A 17531-nucleotide genomic window follows, 5' to 3' on the forward strand; every position below is an offset into this window, starting at 1 on the left:
TTACTGCTAGCCGAAGTGTTACCATGGGAACAAATTTAGCACAGCTGAAAGCCGACAGGAAGCTGGAAATTGAAAACGGTAGAAGTTCCAAAGGCAATTTGGAGTTTCTGGTTTTATTTCTAAAACACCATGTTTCAGTCATTGTCAAAAATTCTCTTTAGTAGCTAAAAAAAAATTCCTGAGCTTTACGTATTGTGTGCTTGATATGAAAGCAGACGGTGTAGTCTGTAGTATCTAATAGCCTGGACCCAGGAACCTATATGCAATTTTGAGATCACAGCTGCCTGCTTCAGAACTCATTGACTAAACATGAAAATAACCACATCTATGGAACATACTCCAGGGTGCCATGTCATATATATGCTATTCATCTGCTGCCAGCACCTGCCCTAGAATCTCAAGTTTAACAAGATAGCTGAATCAAGGTATCCATGCACATATGTGACTTCCTAACTGCATCTATTGAATCGTTCCAGAAAAGACAAAAGGTGTGTTAATGAAAACAAGAACACCACATACTAATTAGCCACAATGAAGACTTCCTTCATTGCTCAAAATATGAGCATCCTCTCTGTCAATTTGTATATAAATACAACAAACTACATAGAGAATCATGCTTGCTTTTGGGGGGGTTGGGGTGGGGAAGATTCATCTTGAAGCTCAACTACTGTCTGAATGAAAAGCCTGAACTCCTGCTCACTTACCAGAGCTCTTTTACTTAGCCAAGCTTCCTTTGACTCCAAAATCTGCAGCATCCATGGCACAGAAATTGATTTTCCATGCTGTCAGCTGTAGGAATTACTAAAGCTTGGATTACTGAAATAACACCAATGTAATGTAGTTTTGTGTTGTGTCTATTCCCGTCCCCTTAGACCTGCACTGAGATTTACCTACTGGTATTTATATAGCACACCTCAGAGAGAAACTGTTTTAAATGTCATCTAGTCTTACTAGCAATGTATTGTACCTGACTGAGTAGTCCCTCTGATTTCAATGGGACTGCTACCCACAAAGGGTTAGCTCTGGCCCTCCTTACTCAGGGGTATTATGGTCTGGTGGGAGGATTGGGAATCAAAGTTTATTTAAAGGGCTCTATCATTTTAAAAACATTTAAAAAATTCACAAAAATAAAGCATTAGGTTTTCCTGCCACCCATCACTCACTGTTTTTATTTGAGAACCAACACTATCTGAAATTATCAAGTCTGTTTCAACACGTAATCAGCTAAAAAGATCAGACAAAAGAAATTAATTTTGCCTAGACTATTATGTTTAGGTCCCAGGCTTGACAGTATACTTTACGTATTTCACCCTGTATTGCAATAATTCAGCTAATTAGTATGGACTCAGCACTAATCACTGTACTTGTACAGTTACTTCTATAAGGCATATATATTTGCATTGAAAAAATCAACACACTAAAGTTCAAATTTAATATTTACTTTCTTAGTGGTGTCTATGAAAATATTTTTTCTCTATACTCTTTCTTTTAGTATAGCACTGGTGATAGAAATATTTTATGGGAATTACAACTCAATATATGTTTTTCTTTATAAAGATATATACAACTTGGAGGCAGTATATTTGATGGACAGCAGAATTCATAAAGAGCTTGTGTGTGCTTCTGTGGTCTGAAGTTTATGAAATCCACTTTGAGAAGTAACTTGATTAAAAAAGAAACTGCACCAATGCACAGCCAGAGGCTGACAATTAAAACTAATACATAACCACATGAACATCATATTTATATAGTTAACATTTTTCAAGAGGCGCAGTACTGACATATAGTATTATACATTTGGCACTAATGTTTGCCATTGGTCCAGCAATTGGCAAAATTTGTTTCCTATGTATAAATTTCTGTTTGAACGTTAGATCTGGCTAGACATATGGTTACTATTTATAAAAAATACTTAGACAGTAAGCTCACGTTGAATAACTAGGTCTACTGTATTCTGGAAACTCTTCAGTAGTAATACAGCTTTCTCATGTTCCATATGTACAAAACTGTGTCCATTTGCCTGTAACACACAAATAAAAACAGGAAACAATCAAATGAAGTTATGTTTAGCACCTTTTCCTTTTTGGGGGGAGAGCTGAAAATTGAAGTAAAAGCAACTTGATGGTTCAAAGATTAAAAAGAACATTGGACTACTTGTGATTACTTTTGATTGGTGGAAATGTGATTCCATACCTTGAAGAGAATAACAATAACATTCTAATTAAATAATAGAGTAACAATTCACTTCTTATAACTTTAAAAAAAAATCCTGCTATAACAGTATCTTACACAACAGTTAGAGCTATAAAATTAGAGTTTAACTGGACCATCAGATTTAATCTCAGGATACATAAAATAGATGTTACCCCAGCAAGCATGGTTTGGTGAATGACAAAGCATAAGAAAGTTAGTTCCAGAGGTCTCCAAGCATGCAGATGTAGCCAAGTATGTATATGTTATGCTACCATCATCTAGTGTTGACGGAAGAGAGAAAACACAGCAAACACTCAGGGAAGGACTCTATATGGAAAAAGCGGCTATGTCAGTTGAATAACGAGTGAGTTATCTGCAGTGAGAGCCTGATGGTGAAGTTACTCTGTGTGGAATTCCTAAATGAAGCTATTGGGAGTCCTGCACGCAGAGGGGCTGCAGGCTGATTCCTATACTCAGGAAGCATGCCCTCTGAATCTATCAGTAATCTTAGCAATTTATAAAGTGCTTTTTCCCTGTAGTTTCCAAATGACATTTCCACAGAAGTTAATTCTGCTTAATGCATCATTAACTACTAACAGAAAAGCAGTTTACAATGACGGGGAAAGTGGCAGATGGGTAACTATGTAATATGAGGATAGATACTGCTGAGCAAATTGTTTACATGTAGTTCTATCTAATCTCTACTTTGCCTATTGTAGTATCTAGACACTGTAACAGACAGAGCTGGTACTCCCACCTCAGAAGTACAAAGATCCAGCTCTTGAGTTAAGTCTAGGCATATCACCATAGGGGCAGACCACACCAGTTGTCCAGGTGGACAAGCTACCCAAGGTAAATGTGTCAAAGCATAAGACTACTGATTACATGACATAAGCATTTCCAGGTGTATGATCACTCCACATACTGCTATAGGCAGCAGTCACAACATGGCCCCAACACAACACAGTCACATATACTCCCTTGTATGCATGACCTTGCCAGCTAGAAAGGACAGTCCAGAGGGATTTTTTTTTATTATTATTATTTAGTCCTGCATTCTTTCACATGGCTAAAATGCCACAGTACTCTCTTGCTGCACGTTCTTGGGGGCCATAGAATTTCTGCCTCCTTTCAGTGTTTTCATGTTATGTCCAGAAGATGTGTGACCGTAGATTATTTCAATTTCTGCTATGTTTCAAGTACTTTATCCACTTCTGACTGCTGGTAGGCTGTAGCTCACATGGTGTTTAGGAGAATGTCTTCACTGCACTTTTTCCTGTAGGCCAGTGCTTTAATCATATCTTCTGTTGCGTCCAAGAAATTACACCAAAAAAATTATGTGTATGTTGTATTAGACTAGACTCTGTTCTTATTTACATTAGGAAAAATCAGGAGTAACTGCACTGAATTCAGGCCCATCACAGAAAGCTGAATGGTAGATGTGATAGGGGGTCTGGAATTTTAAAGCATGAATAGATTACTTATAAAAACATGATTTCATTAAGTTTTAAAAAATAATAGGTGATGACTATAAATCCCAAGGAAAAAATGCTATATTTTGACAGAATTGGTGTGAACTAGATGGACCAAATTCTGCTTTTGGTTACATTAGTCTAAATCTGGATTAACTTCCCTAAATTCCAAAAGATGTTGTGTCTCTCATACATGCAACTCTCTACACAAACTTGTCATCAGTTGTGGCAGTTTTACTAAGTCACTAAATTAGAATGTCTAGGGGCAAGTAACAAGATCTCTTGATGGAAGATCTTCCACTCTTGGTCTATGCAAGTCCAAGGTACAAAAGCTCATCTGTTTACATGGGCTTTTGTCAAAGATAGGAGAGGTGACTGAAGAAGCAGGTTCCAACTGGTTTGGGCTAGAAGTATATTTTGTTCTGATATTTGTTGTTTTTTCATTTTTGTAAAGAGGCTTGAAATTTAGTGGAGAAGTAAATTTAATAAATTAAAAATAAAGAAATGATAATATGTGAGTGGGACTGCAATTTCTGAAGAAGCTATATGTGGGTCCAGATCCTGTTCTACTTGAACACATCCATTGCCTTGAAAAAGCAAAGGATCAGGTCCCTACCCATGCTGAATAAATGGAAGAGTCCATTTTATTCGGTTGTTCATGAAACATGAAGAAGATCTCATTTGAGAGGCAACCGCACAGTTGAAATCTTCATCAACACAAAAATGCATAATGAATGCAAAAGATTCAGGATGCAAACTTCTGACAGTGGGAAAACAGAAGGTAGGAAAAGTGCCATGTAATAACAGCGTAGTAGCCACAGCAGTTATGTACATGTACTTTAAAGGTATAAGTAAAGAAGTAACAGGCAGAAGCATGCTGAAAAGAAAGACAACATTAAAGAGCAACTCCTTTTATTAATTTTTGTTTTGCTTCATACAGTAATGTAATTTAGCACTGAGAAACAGGGTACAAATATCAGGCAGAAAAAGGTTTAAAAGGTGTGTCAAAAAGCAACCCCCCAAAAGGACACGCTGGCATTCAGGGCTGTGTTTGCGGCCTCCTTGGCCCCTAGCGTTATACACAGCGACCTTATGAGCTGATCTTTGTTACAGCAAAGTCACACAGCTACATGCAATCTGTTCCACTCACTTAGAATAAGCCAAAGAACTGTGCAATCTCATCCACAAGATGCTTGGTTCTGCAAGTGAGGGTTGCATAGGACCAGCCATAGTCACTGGAGAAACCCTCTTTACAGAGGGAGTATTTCCCAGGGTGCCAGTTTACCCCGCATTAAGAACATAAGTGATCTCTCTCCTGCCATCCATCTCCATCCTCTGACAAACAGAGGCTAGGGACACCATTCCTTACCCATCCTGGCTAATAGCCACTTATGGACTTAACCACCATGAATTTATCCAGTTCTCTTTTAAACGCTGTTATAGTCCTAGCCTTCACAACCTCCTCAGATAAGGAGTTCCACAAGTTGACTGTGCGCTGCATAAAGAAGAACTTCCTTTTATTTGTTTTAAACCTATTTTAAACCTGCCTATTAATTTCATTTGGTGAGCCCTAGTTCTTGTGTTATAGGAATAAGTAAATAACTTTTCCTTATCCACTTTCTCCACACTCTTACACTTCCAGAGCAGCCGAAACAGGCCACAACTGGAAAGAAAATTCTCTGTTAGGTAACATATGGATAAATGACAGTCAGGAATCCTCTATTTCTTTCAGCCTATGTGCTGTATTCACCCCACTCCCTGTAACACATGCTATTAAATCCATGTATATCTAGGATTTATGGGCCTTGCTCTCCATTGCCTTGTACCCTGTATAGTTATTTAGATCTAATTCCTGACAAAAACAGTATGTTAAGACGGAGGCAAGTTTGAGAGTACTTATCAATAATTTACTGTAAAAATATATTACAGGGATGTTGTAATTATCTCCCCCCAAAAACCAATAAAATAAAAACAAAACAAAGAATTACAAATCCAGGAAATTCAGTTACAATTAAAGTTAAAATCCAAACATATTAAAGTATAGAAATGTACAGTGAGGACACCCGAACAACTCTGTCCTACAGTAATGACCATACAATTCGGATTAATGCATTTTAGTGTCCACAGCCCAGATTAAATTAAAGAGATGATTAATGACAAAGTAATTTTGCCCAACCCCCCTCATGATGTCACTGTGGTGTCACGCCTACTGAGAACAATGAGAGATGGCAACCATTTTGAAAGAAGGTAATTCTTCACTGAATGCTCTGAGGAAGATTATATTACAGCTTCTACTGAATGACAAACTTTCAGTTACCAAAAAAAAAAATAAATCAAGAATAAATGCCTATTAATCCCTACAGTTTTTTTCCAAATGTAGCCCAGGCATTAAACGTCAGTGGGTAGTTTATAGACTTGTATTATTTTGTTACCAAGATCATTCAAGGCCAAAAAAAATCTTACATCCAAGAAAATGGCACTTACATAATGCAAAGTTATTGCAAAATGGGTGTAAAATGTTAACCAAGTGTAAGAGAAGAATTCTGATTTGGTAGTTTTACTTGCATTTTGCCTAGCAGTAACTGACTGCACAAGGAAATAGGCAGTCGGGAATCAGATGCAGTAACTCTATTTTATGCTAAATTCTCTGACTTCCGTCAGTTCTGTTTCTAAGGGAGACCTCCTTTTTTATCTGTTACAGAGCAACCTTTGAGTTTCAGAATGCCCAATGTCAAGTCAAATGAAGGCAACTGCATAAGTAGACTAGAAATTTCTCTACACCTGAACTGCATAACAGGCTTAGAGACTCAGTGCACCACAAAAGGCAACAAAAAGAATAGAAAAATCAGCCAAGGAATTGAAGACTCATCTCCACTCATGCTCCTACCACAGTTTTCTTTCCTTACCATCATTTCTGATTCAGATGTTTGTTGCTGCTTCAGAAGGTACAGCAAATCCTTCCGTCTTAGCTGAAGGAAGACATTTCATTCTGAGGGTACGTCTACACTACAGGGTTATTCCAATTTTACAGAAACCGGTTTTGTAAAACAGATTGTATAAAGTCAAGTGCACGCGGCCACACTAAGCACATTAATTTGGTGGTGTGCGTCCATGTACCGAGGCTTGTGTCGATTTCTGGAGTGTTGCACTATGGGTAGCTATCCCATAGTTCCCGCAGTCTCCCCCGCCCATTGGAATTCTGGGCTGAGATCCCAATGCATGATGGTGCAAAAACAGTGTCACGGGTGATTCTGGGTAAATGTCGTCACTCATTCCTTCCTCCGTGAAAGCAACGGCAGACAATAATTTCGCGCCCTTTTTCCCTGGATTGCCCTGGCAAACGCCATAGCATGGCAGCCATGGAGCCTGTTTTGCCTTTTGTCACTGTCATCATATGTGTACTGGATGCTGCTGACAGAGGCGGTACTGCAGTGCTACACAGCAGCATTCATTTGCCTTTGCAAGGGAGCAGAGATGGTTACCAGTTGTTCTGTACTGCCTGCTGTGCCATTGTAAATTGGCAATGAGATGACGGTTATCAGTCCTTCTGTACTGTCTGCTGCTGTCATGGCTGCTCTTGGCTGGTCTCGCTGAGGTCGGCCGGGGGCGCAAAGACAAAAATGGGAATGACTTCCAGGGTCATTCCCTCCTTTATGTTTTATCTAAAAATAGAGTCAGTCCTGCCTAGAATATGGGGCAAGTGTACTGAGAGCCAGTGCATCAGAGAACTAGAGAGCACAGCTGCTCCATGTCAGATCCTGCAGAAATCATGAGCTGCATGCCATTCTAGGAGGTGCCCCTGCAACAACCCTACCTGTTGCTTCCCTTCTCCCCCAACCTTCCTGGGCTACCGTGGCAGTGTCCCCCCATTTGTGTGATGAAGTAATAAAGAACGCAGGAATAAGAAACACTGAGTTTTTAGTGAGATGAGGGGCAGGCAGCCTCCAGCTGCTATGATAGTCCAGGCAGGACATTAAATGGTTGGGGGGAGAGGAGCCCAGCATCCCGCTGCTATGATAGTCCAGGCAGTACAGAATCTTTTCTTTACACATGAAAGGGGGGGGGCGGATGGAGCTCAGCCCCCAGTTGCTATGATGAGGACAGTTACCAGCCGTTCTATACCATCTGCCGGGAATAACCGGGAGTCATTCCTATTTTTACCCAGGCGCCCCCGACCTCACCTGAGGCCAGCCAGGAGCACGCATGGGATGATGATGAGGACGGCTATCAGTCCTTTTGTACTGTACCGTCTGCCACTGGGGAGGGGAAAGGAGAAGATGCTGCTATTCAGTGCTGCAGCACTCTGTCTACCAGCAGCATGCAGTGACATTGAAAAAAGTCAAGATACAATTTTTTCCCTTTTCTTTCACGGAGGGGGAGGAGGGGTAAATTAAAGAGATACACCCTGAACCACCCCGGACAATGTGTTTGACCCTACAGGCATTGGGAGCTCAGCCAAGAATGCAAATACTTTTTGGGGACTGTGGGATAGCTGGAGTCCTCAGTCCCCCCTCCCTCCGTCCATGAGCATCGATTTGATTCTTTGGCTTTTCGTTACGCTTGTCACACAGCACTGTGCTGTGGACTCTGTATCATAACCTGGACATTTTTTTCAAATGCTTTGGCATTTCGTCTTCTGTAACGGAGCTCTGATAGAACAGATTTGTCTCCCCATACAGCGATCAGATCCAGTATCTCCCTTACGGTCCGTGCTGGAGCTCTTTTTGGATTTGGGACTGCATCGCCACCCGTGCTGATCAGAGCTCCACGCTGGGCAAACAGGAAATGCAATTCAAAAGTTCACAGGGCTTTTCCTGTCTGCCTGGCCAGTGCATCTGCGTTCAGATTGCTTTCCAGAGTGGTCACAGTGGTGCACTGTGGGATACTGCCCGGAGGCCAATACCGTCAATTTGCGGCCACACTAACCCTAATCCAACATGGCAATACCGATTTCAGAGCTACTCCTCTCATTGGGGAGGAGTACAGAAACCGGTTTAAAGAGCCCTTTATATTGATATTAAGGGCCTCATTGTGTGGACGGGTGCAGGGTTAAATCGGTTTAACGCTGCTAAATTTGGTTTAAACGCGTAGTGTAGACCAGGCCTTAGTCACATTCCTTACAGCAGTTAAGAAAGGGAGTATTTTTAACCTGGAGGCCTTGACTGGAAGCCAAGAGACCACGAACACTCACAAACTTCATATGTAGGACATGAAGCACTGTAGCTCTGAATGGATATTTTCAGCTGCTCCCAGTCAGGACTCCAGAAAAAATGGAAAAGACATTCTTTGTTTTGCTGTTGCTCTGTACACTGTGTCAAATCTGGAGATTTTTCTGACCTAGTGATGGTGAACATTGATAGGGAGCTATTGTACTGAGAAATCAAATACGATCAATCCCAAAGTCCCTACAGCTGAATGGCCTTGAAAAAGAAGGGACACTTCTCAGTAATGAGCAGTTCTTCACGTGCAAAGCATGTGATTTCCCTGTATCTTTCGCGCTGGCCCAATGTCTTTCCCTGAAACATTCGTAACTTGATTTACTCAGTGGGAACTACTGCAGATTGGGTCTGTATATTTGCCATTATTTCCCCACCATTCCTAAAAAAATTCAATGCTGACTTTTAAAGAAAAAAAAAACCAGGAAGGGCAGGCTTTTTGAGGAGAAATGTTCCCCATTCATGAGCCATATCAGATAGCATGCATGTTATTGCAAAGACCCAACACATTTTTCATGGGGCAAGCTAAACAGCTTCCCCAATACACACACAAAAATCTCACTTTTGATACCTCAGACATTCTAAACATGCTCTACAATGGACTGTGTTATTTCTTCAGGACAGAAGATTGGCAATGAAATGGGATCAGGAAGTATCTGCCTCTTCATGTGTTCTCACTGCCATCTGCAATGAAAAGAAATATGTTTTATAACATTTTTTTCATCTTTTACACCATCTTTACAGAAAAATCCTAATCAAGTCTAATTCAATGGAAGACTTACCAAGAATCCATCCCAAGTTTGTTGGCCAGAATTTAAGCAATGGCCAGGTTCTGAAATCTGAAAAAGGAAAGCATAGTGGCTGGGTTCTGGATAATTTGCCACTATGTTATCATTATTAATAACATTATTTACTGAGTGTCAGCCGTGCATTTGGTGCAGAACAAATATTTAAGATGACAGTCCCTGCCCCCAGTTACTTACTGTCTAACTCAGACTCTAATAGTACAGTTCAATATTCATATTGGCTTGTCAGAGGTATTAAGATTCAGTGGTAAATAATCTCTGTTCGGATGATTTAGCAGTATCTGGTAGTGAGATGAAATCCAACAGAGAAAGGGAAATTACCTCAAACACCTTTCAGCTTGATGATGGAAATTTAGCTTCTTCAAGCTAAAATGGGCTACTCTCTGACCCATTACTGTTTGTTGTATACCCATAGGTTAGATACACTTCCTAGCTCAGAGGAACTGGATTAGCCACATTTGTCTCAAGATGAATGCACAGTACAGCACATACAATCACCTTGGAAACAGAGTGATACTGTAAGGCCCCACGGGTGAGGTGAGGTTCTGTGGCCTGCAATGTGCAGGTCAGACTAGAAGATCACGATGGTCCCCTTTGACCATAAAATCTGAGTCTAGAACCTAGGCCTCTAGAGCTACTAGGCAGCTGGCAGCTCCATGTTGTCACTCAGCAGGAGCTGTAACTAACTTGTGCTTCACTTACTATGATCTGCTGTGGACCCAGACCATGAGAAGTTCTGTCTCAAGGGTTTGACAGACAGCAACCCTGTGGCTCCTTGCCCTGTATAAACCCAAGCGGTATTCCAGGAAGTATACAGACAACAGTATGGATCTTCTGTAGCTGCCATAACTGTGCTTTGCACATGAATCACTGGTTTGACTTTGCCTTGATTTGGACTTTGACTCCTGACTCAGACTTGGACCCCTGGCATTGACCCTGGCCGGACCTGACTACAAAATCTTCTCTTATCCCAGCTTTGGTTTTGCCTCTGCTCTGACTGCCCTTGGTGGAATCATGACAGATATTGCACCTGATCCTGGAAGGGGCACAGCACTTGCAACCTCTGTTGATTTTGGCTGGTATTTCTAAAGGAACTAATGGGAAGTATGCACCCAAATCCCTCTGAAATTTAACAGAAGTTAGGCACCTAACTCCCTTAGACTCCTTTGAAATCCCAGCCTGTGTAAACACTATATTAGCCACAGATCAGTGACAAAGTCCATTGAGCTAAAAATCTCCTTCTTCCCATGAAAACTGGGCAAGTGGAGGAGGCCCACCACTGTCCCCCCTTTAGTACTATTGCAAGGTGCAGATTGAGGTCTCATCCTCTGCCATTTCCATGGCGGATGTAACTCCTGCATCCCTCACAGCCCCGAAGAAATTGCACAGGACTGCTCAGAGGTCTAGGGTGGACAGGAGCTCATTTGCATGACTTGCTCATCCTTCTTCAACAGCTTCTACCTATAGAGCAGCAGGTCCCCTTTTTTCCACTCTGCTCATCACATTAAACATACTAAGGACTTGTAAGCCCTGTGTGCAGTGGTTTCACATATATACACCCTGCCTTTAGGAGACTATATCTTGCACAACCAACTTTTTCTCCAAGTTATCTCCATTTTTTGTTTTGAGAGTTGGCAAAGTATGCTCACTTGAGTATGAGCTTTTCTTTCCCCAATCACTTTGTGTACCCATCAAATATAGGAAACACTTCTTGCTAAGTAGCAAATAATCTTGAGGGTCAGCATTCATTCAGGGCAAGGTTCTGCCCCCATTAGCCCCTTGGAGTAGTTCCACTGAAGTCAATGGTACTACTTGTAGGATAAGATACTACTCAATGTATGTAAGCGGGTATGAGGCGTTATTTTTTATTTTTACTTTTTTTTTTTTTTTTTTTTTACAGAGGAAAGTCACATTCTGCATTTTCTCATATAAATAGCATGAAAATTGTCTGCCTGCTGCTCTCTGAAAATAATACTCTATGTTGATGTTGCTGGACTTGAAGGACAATAACATATGAAAGTAAAAGTTATCTGAAATAACTAGATATTTTTCTTGTCATGTTTTCTGGACTTGTGTAGTATAGTCATTCATCTCTAAAAGGATCTATTAAAGTTCCTGCCATTTTTTATAACAATATAAATGTTTCTTACCTGATAAGCAGTTAAATTATCTATGAGTTTATGAGTGACAGAAGAAAGATATGAAAATTCTGGTTCATAATGAGATATTGTTTAATGTTCCACAAAGAGGCCAAAAGGAAGCTACAGAAACAAATGACTTTTCGTCCTCCAAATAATTAACACTTGGCATCAATACAGCACCTTCTACCTGAGGATCTTAAAGCACTCTACCAACATTAATGCATTAAACCTCAGAATAGTTCTGTGTGATATCTGTATTAATATCCCCTTTTATAAGTGGTGATATTGGCATACAGAATGTTTAAGTGATTAAGAGTAGGTCTACACATAAACCGCTACAACAGAACCACTGTAGCACTTCAGTGTAGACACTGCCTATGCTGATGGAAGGGATTCTCCTATCAGTGTAGGCAATTCACTTCCCTTCTTCCATTGACCTAATGCTGTTTACACTGGGGGCTATGCTGATGTAAGTTTCCATTGTAGACCAACCCTTATTTAGTTAAAGAAGTCTGACACAGAACTGAGAATGGAACAGAGATGTCTTGAGTCCCAGGACTCTTCATATCAAAACCATAAGAAAACTATCTTGCCCTAAAGTTTAAACAGTCATATTCAGCTATGAATTAATAACAGCCAGAGAATTCTGTTATTGTGTTTACTGTGCATATGACAAATTATTCTTAACCTAATACATTAATTAGTACATCTTTTATCCTCATTTCAGTGACTTCTTTATAACAATAGACAGTAAACATCTTCATGGCTTTAAAATGGAGCAAAACCAACCCATTAAAATCCCTGAATTATATTTTCAATTTCTTTCAGTTGAACTTTATTGATAATTTCAGAGTACAAAAACTCCAGAATAATTTCATACCGTATTGCATCTTAAAAAGCCTATACACCCACTAAACTTTCTGTGGTTTTAGGATAATAATGCAGCTTTTTACAAGATGTATTCAAGTCAGCAAGGCTGATGAAATTCACCCAGAGTACTTAAGGAACTAGCAGAAGCTACATTGCAACCATTACTGATTGTCTTCAAGAATTTATGGAAGATGGGTGAAGTGCCAGATGACTGGAAAAAGCAAACACAGTTATCTATTTTGTCCTCTGACAGACTTACAGACCTAGTGGATTGGGGAGAAGCAACAGATGTGATATAACTTGATTTTAGTAAGGCTTCTGACACAGTCCCACATAACATCCTCGTAAGCAAACAAGGGAAACACGGCCTAGATAAAATTACTATAAGGTGGGTATACAAGTTGTTGAAAAACCACACTCAGACAGTAGTTATCAATTTCTGCACAAATGTACACAAATAAGACAGTGAAGAATTAGGCCCAGGTGGGCCCAAACCTAATATACCAATAAAAACACCTCCAAACTCTGGGTAAGTCTATATCTCCATTCCGATCCAAAGTTTGGACTTGGAATCTGATTGTACAATGGATTGAAACAATACCCCAAATACAAACACTTCCACATTTTCAGATGTTTCTCAACTTTGCCAGTCAGGACATCTGTTTTTTGTTTGTTTGTCTTTTAGCAACTCTGATTTCAATCAATTCCTTGGGATGGATATGAGCAAAGAAAGCTATTTTTGTGCTATTCAAGCCAAATACTAATACCATAATAACAATTTTTTGTAACCCATGCTACCGGAGGGCAAGGGAAGTTCAGTCACAGCACACACAATTTTTCTCCTCCCCTAGAAAAGATCTCCATTTTAACTTCCATGTTATTCTCTAGTGGAACCTTTTTCCAAAATGCCTTTTGTTGGCCTCACACTTTAAATTTGGCAGAGAGAAGTACCTGTAGCCCTAAAGTGGTCATTTTGCTACTAGCTGCTGCTTCCTGTATCTCCATCTATTTCAGCTAATAAGTGTTCTTCATTTCTGATAGGTTCCACACTTATTCCTGAGGAGAAGTTTATGTCCTAGAAGCTTGTTTAAAACAATATTAATCTGACTGTTTTATTCAAATAGAAAGTTAAAGTGGGAGGTACAGTTCCAAACTGAAGCACTGGGAAAGATGTTCAGAACAAGAAGTAATGGGTTTAAATTGTAGCCAGGAAGATTTAGGTTAGACACTAGGAAATGCTTCCTAACTGTCAGAGTAGTTAAGTACTGGAACAAATTACCTAGGGAGGTTGCAGAATCTCTGTCCCTTGAGGTTTTAAAGAGCAGGCTAGGCAAATACCTGTCAGGGATGATCTAGGTATCACGTAGTCCTGCCTCAGTGCAGAGGACTGGACTAGATGACCCACTGAGGTCCCTACCAATCCTACATTCCTATGAAAATTGGTAGAGGAAGGAAAGCTGACTCAGAAAAAGAGAGAGAGAGAGAGAGATGCAGTTGGTGGTGGGGGTGACACCTGGGCTCTTCAATGTGGCTAGGAGAGTTTCCCCTTATAATGAGTGAACGTTTGGATAGCTGGAGAAGACTAAAAAGGGCTAGTGTGGGAGGCTATGGAGAGCCCTGCCCTGAGGAAAGTAAGGAGCATCAAAAAAAGTGACCAATTCTGCATTACTGCAATGAAGTTCTCTTTAGTTCCTTGAGAGAGTATTCATGTCTGTATGTCACCTTCAACCCTTCCTTCCAGTCAGAGTACAACATGATACTTCACTTCTGTGAGTGAATGGTAGCAGATCCCAGAGTACTTGGCCTACAGGATGTAAAAGAGTGCTGTCTCGGCACCATACTCCCCTTCTTATCCTTCCATATCCTGGTAGAAGCCTCTTTGCAGATGCTCTTTGTGGTTGGGCCCCTGAAGTTCTGAAAGGGGCACGCTGGCTACTTCCTACAGAATGTCTCTCACCACACCAACCCTGTGAGCCAAACTGATTTATGTTAACTTTCAAGGGCTCCTCCTCTGTCCTGGGAATCCTCCCTCTCTCCTCCTCCAGGAAGAGATTAGGAGGGGCATTGGCCAATGTGAGATTAAACTGAATTTGGGAAATATGGGGCTTTCATCACTGATCCACTAAAACCAAGTCAGATTTTAAAAGGGCAGCAATATTAAAATCAATAAATATTTTGGAAAATTCAGAAGCCACAGCAATTATTTCTTTAAGCTGTTTTGGATGATATATTATTGATGTTTAAAAAGTTAAAAGGACACTTTGCCTTACATGCAGACTAAAGCACAGTTTAATTTCTACTGCCTTCAGTCCATTTTAATAAAATTACAGCAGATGGCATGGAATAAAGTGAATTTCTAACACATTTAACTAATTTCTCTTACATTCGGATAGCTACAATCAATTAACAAAATCTGTTGAAACTGAGGGAAAACAAAATATGAATCTAACATATTTTGGATTTGATTTTCTGTATTCCTATTTTAGGAACTTAATGGTGAGCACTACAGTTTAGGTAAAGTTGCCTTAATCTAATATCTGTACTTTTTTGTTAAAATTATAAACAATGATTACGTGTAGCAGTAAGAAATTACTTCGGAAGGGCCAGAATCCACCATGCTTTCTAATCCTGAGTCGTAGCTTACTTCTTAAGTAATAAAGTTCTACATGAGAAAGGGTGGCAGAATATGACCTTAAGGGGTAGAGTTCTTGTGGTTGTGTTGGTCCCAGCATACGAAAGAGAACAAGGAGAGTAGGGCAACATCTTTTATTGCACCAACTTTTGTTGGTGAAAGGGATAAGCCTCTGAGCTTCACAGAGCTCTTCCCGGCAGACCTGACCTGAGGAAAAGCTTTGTGAAGCTTAAAAACTTGTCTTCCACCATCATAAGTGGGTCTAATAAAAGATATTACCTCAACTGCTTTGTCTCTCTCCAAAGGGCTAGTCACAAAGGGACTGAGGCCTTGTAATGCTCAGTACTGTGATGCTTAGGTGACCTGCCACCAGGGGTGGCTCCAGGCCCCAGCACGCCAAGTGCGTGCTTGGGGCGGCATGCTGAGGGGGGCGCTCTGCCGGTCGCGCGGCAGGCAGGGCTCCGGTGGACCTCCCGCAGGCACACCTGCGGGAGGTCCACTGAAGCCGCGGGACCAGCGACAGGCAGAGAACCCCCCACGGCATGCCGCCATGCTTGGGGTGGCAAAATGTCTGGAGCTGCCTCTGCCTGCCACTCTGTGGAGGGGAGAGGTAGGTGCCTAGGAATGGGATTCAGAAAATCCAGCACTCTGAACAGGGAGCTGCCTCACACAGCCAGTAGGAAATGCTGAGGAGATAGGTGCAGTTTAAGCTCCACTTCTCAAAAGAATTTAGCTGTCTAAATCCAGGCCAAAGGGAGATGCGTATCTCTGCTTGGAATTAACAGCCATGAACCCTCTCCTGGAGTTAGGTGCCTAAGCCCTTTCTTGGGTTGGAAAAAAACCAAACCAAAACAAAAAACAGGGGTTCTGGTGCTTCCCCCAACTTTATTACCTTTTGCCTAGTGGTTATAGCAGTCAGTCAAGACATGGTTCAGTTCCTCCTTCTGTCTGATGTGGAGCAGGAATTTGCACCCCTCAGAAGAGTGCTCTAATCACTGAGCGATGGGCTATTATGGGGTGTCTCTGTGTCCCTCCTGTTGAAATTTTTCCATTGTGTATAACCAATTAAATATAGATTTGAACAGAAAATTGAATTTGGGTCACCCATATCCTGGGTGACTGTGCTAACCGCTCAGCTAAAGATTATAAAGGTATGACCATCACTTCCCTCCTCTGGCCTTCGAGAGTACATCTACGGATCAGGCCCTGCAGGTGACAAAAGTAGGGCAATGCCTAGTTTTACAATCCCGCCAAGGCTTAGGCATGAACTAGGCAACTGAGATCAGCACTGAGGTAGATGTGCGCATGCTCAGCAGCAGATGTTTGGTTGCCTATACTGGCAGAAAGCCAGACTGAGAGGCCTACAGAATTAGGCAGCAGCTAAGTGGTGAATGCCAGTGGTAGCTAAACGTTGGAATTAAGCAGTTAGTGGCAGTTAGGCACTTTAATCCCTTTGTGAATCAGGACCTAAGTGTATATGAGTCCAATCCAGCAAGCCCTCTACATGCAAGACTCCGGTTTAAGCACTGAGAATTTTGTGCACTGAAGGGTTGGGTGCATATCTGTCTTTAGAGAAATCTTGAAATACACAACCTACAGCAAGAAACATTTATATCTCAGATTTGACACAGCTAGTTAGCTATAAGTGGCAATAGGGCTACTAAGAATGAGCATGCTCCAAGAATCCACCAGCATTTCACTGTGAGGAAGCAAGCTTGTCTTGTGGTTAAGATATTGGACTGGGAATCCGAGTTCAATTTTTGTCTGTGATCGGAGGCAAGTCACTTAACCAGACTTAATTTCTTATTTGTGCAAGAGGGGTGATAATACTTTGTCGGTCTTTGCCTATTAGATTCTGCGCTCTTCAGGATAAGGACTGTTTCTTATAGTTTAACTGTGTATCTAGTGCTTAGCAAAACAGGACCTCAATCTTGGGTTTGGGTTGCGCTAGACATTTCTAGTCACCAGGTGTCACTCTGCAAAGTGCAGTTTGGGCCTTCTCTAGCTGACAGCTCTGTTCTAGATGTTGTCCAGGAATAGAGCTGGTTAAAAAATTTAAAAGTTTGGAATGTCAACATAAATATGGTGAAATTTTCATGAAAATAATGTCTTGTTTTTTGCCAGCTATAAACGGGAAGAGGGGCAAGGACCATACAGCTGACAAAGTAAAAAATGACGTGGGACTGGGCAAGGGGATAAGG

The 17531-nt window shown here is 41.0% G+C and overlaps 1 protein-coding gene across 3 annotated transcripts in view; it reads right to left on the reverse strand.

Moving 5' to 3' along the window:
• Window positions 1-1494: 1494 nt before the first annotated feature.
• The window catches only part of LRRC7 (leucine rich repeat containing 7), a 113118-nt gene continuing 97081 nt past the window's right edge, over window positions 1495-17531 (reverse strand). Inside the window, exon 16 of one of the 3 annotated variants that reach the window (XM_050961001.1) lies at window positions 1495-2020. In XM_050961001.1, the coding sequence (XP_050816958.1) occupies window positions 1913-2020 (108 nt within the window). In that variant the 3' untranslated portion in view covers window positions 1495-1912. Of the gene's footprint in view, window positions 2021-7863; window positions 9566-17531 lie in introns of those variants that run through there. The other 2 variants (XM_050961003.1, XM_050961002.1) reach the window with 2 other exon arrangements.

Source organism: Gopherus flavomarginatus, chromosome 7 (assembly GCF_025201925.1).
Source record: "Gopherus flavomarginatus isolate rGopFla2 chromosome 7, rGopFla2.mat.asm, whole genome shotgun sequence".
Lineage (NCBI taxonomy): Eukaryota > Metazoa > Chordata > Testudines > Testudinidae > Gopherus > Gopherus flavomarginatus.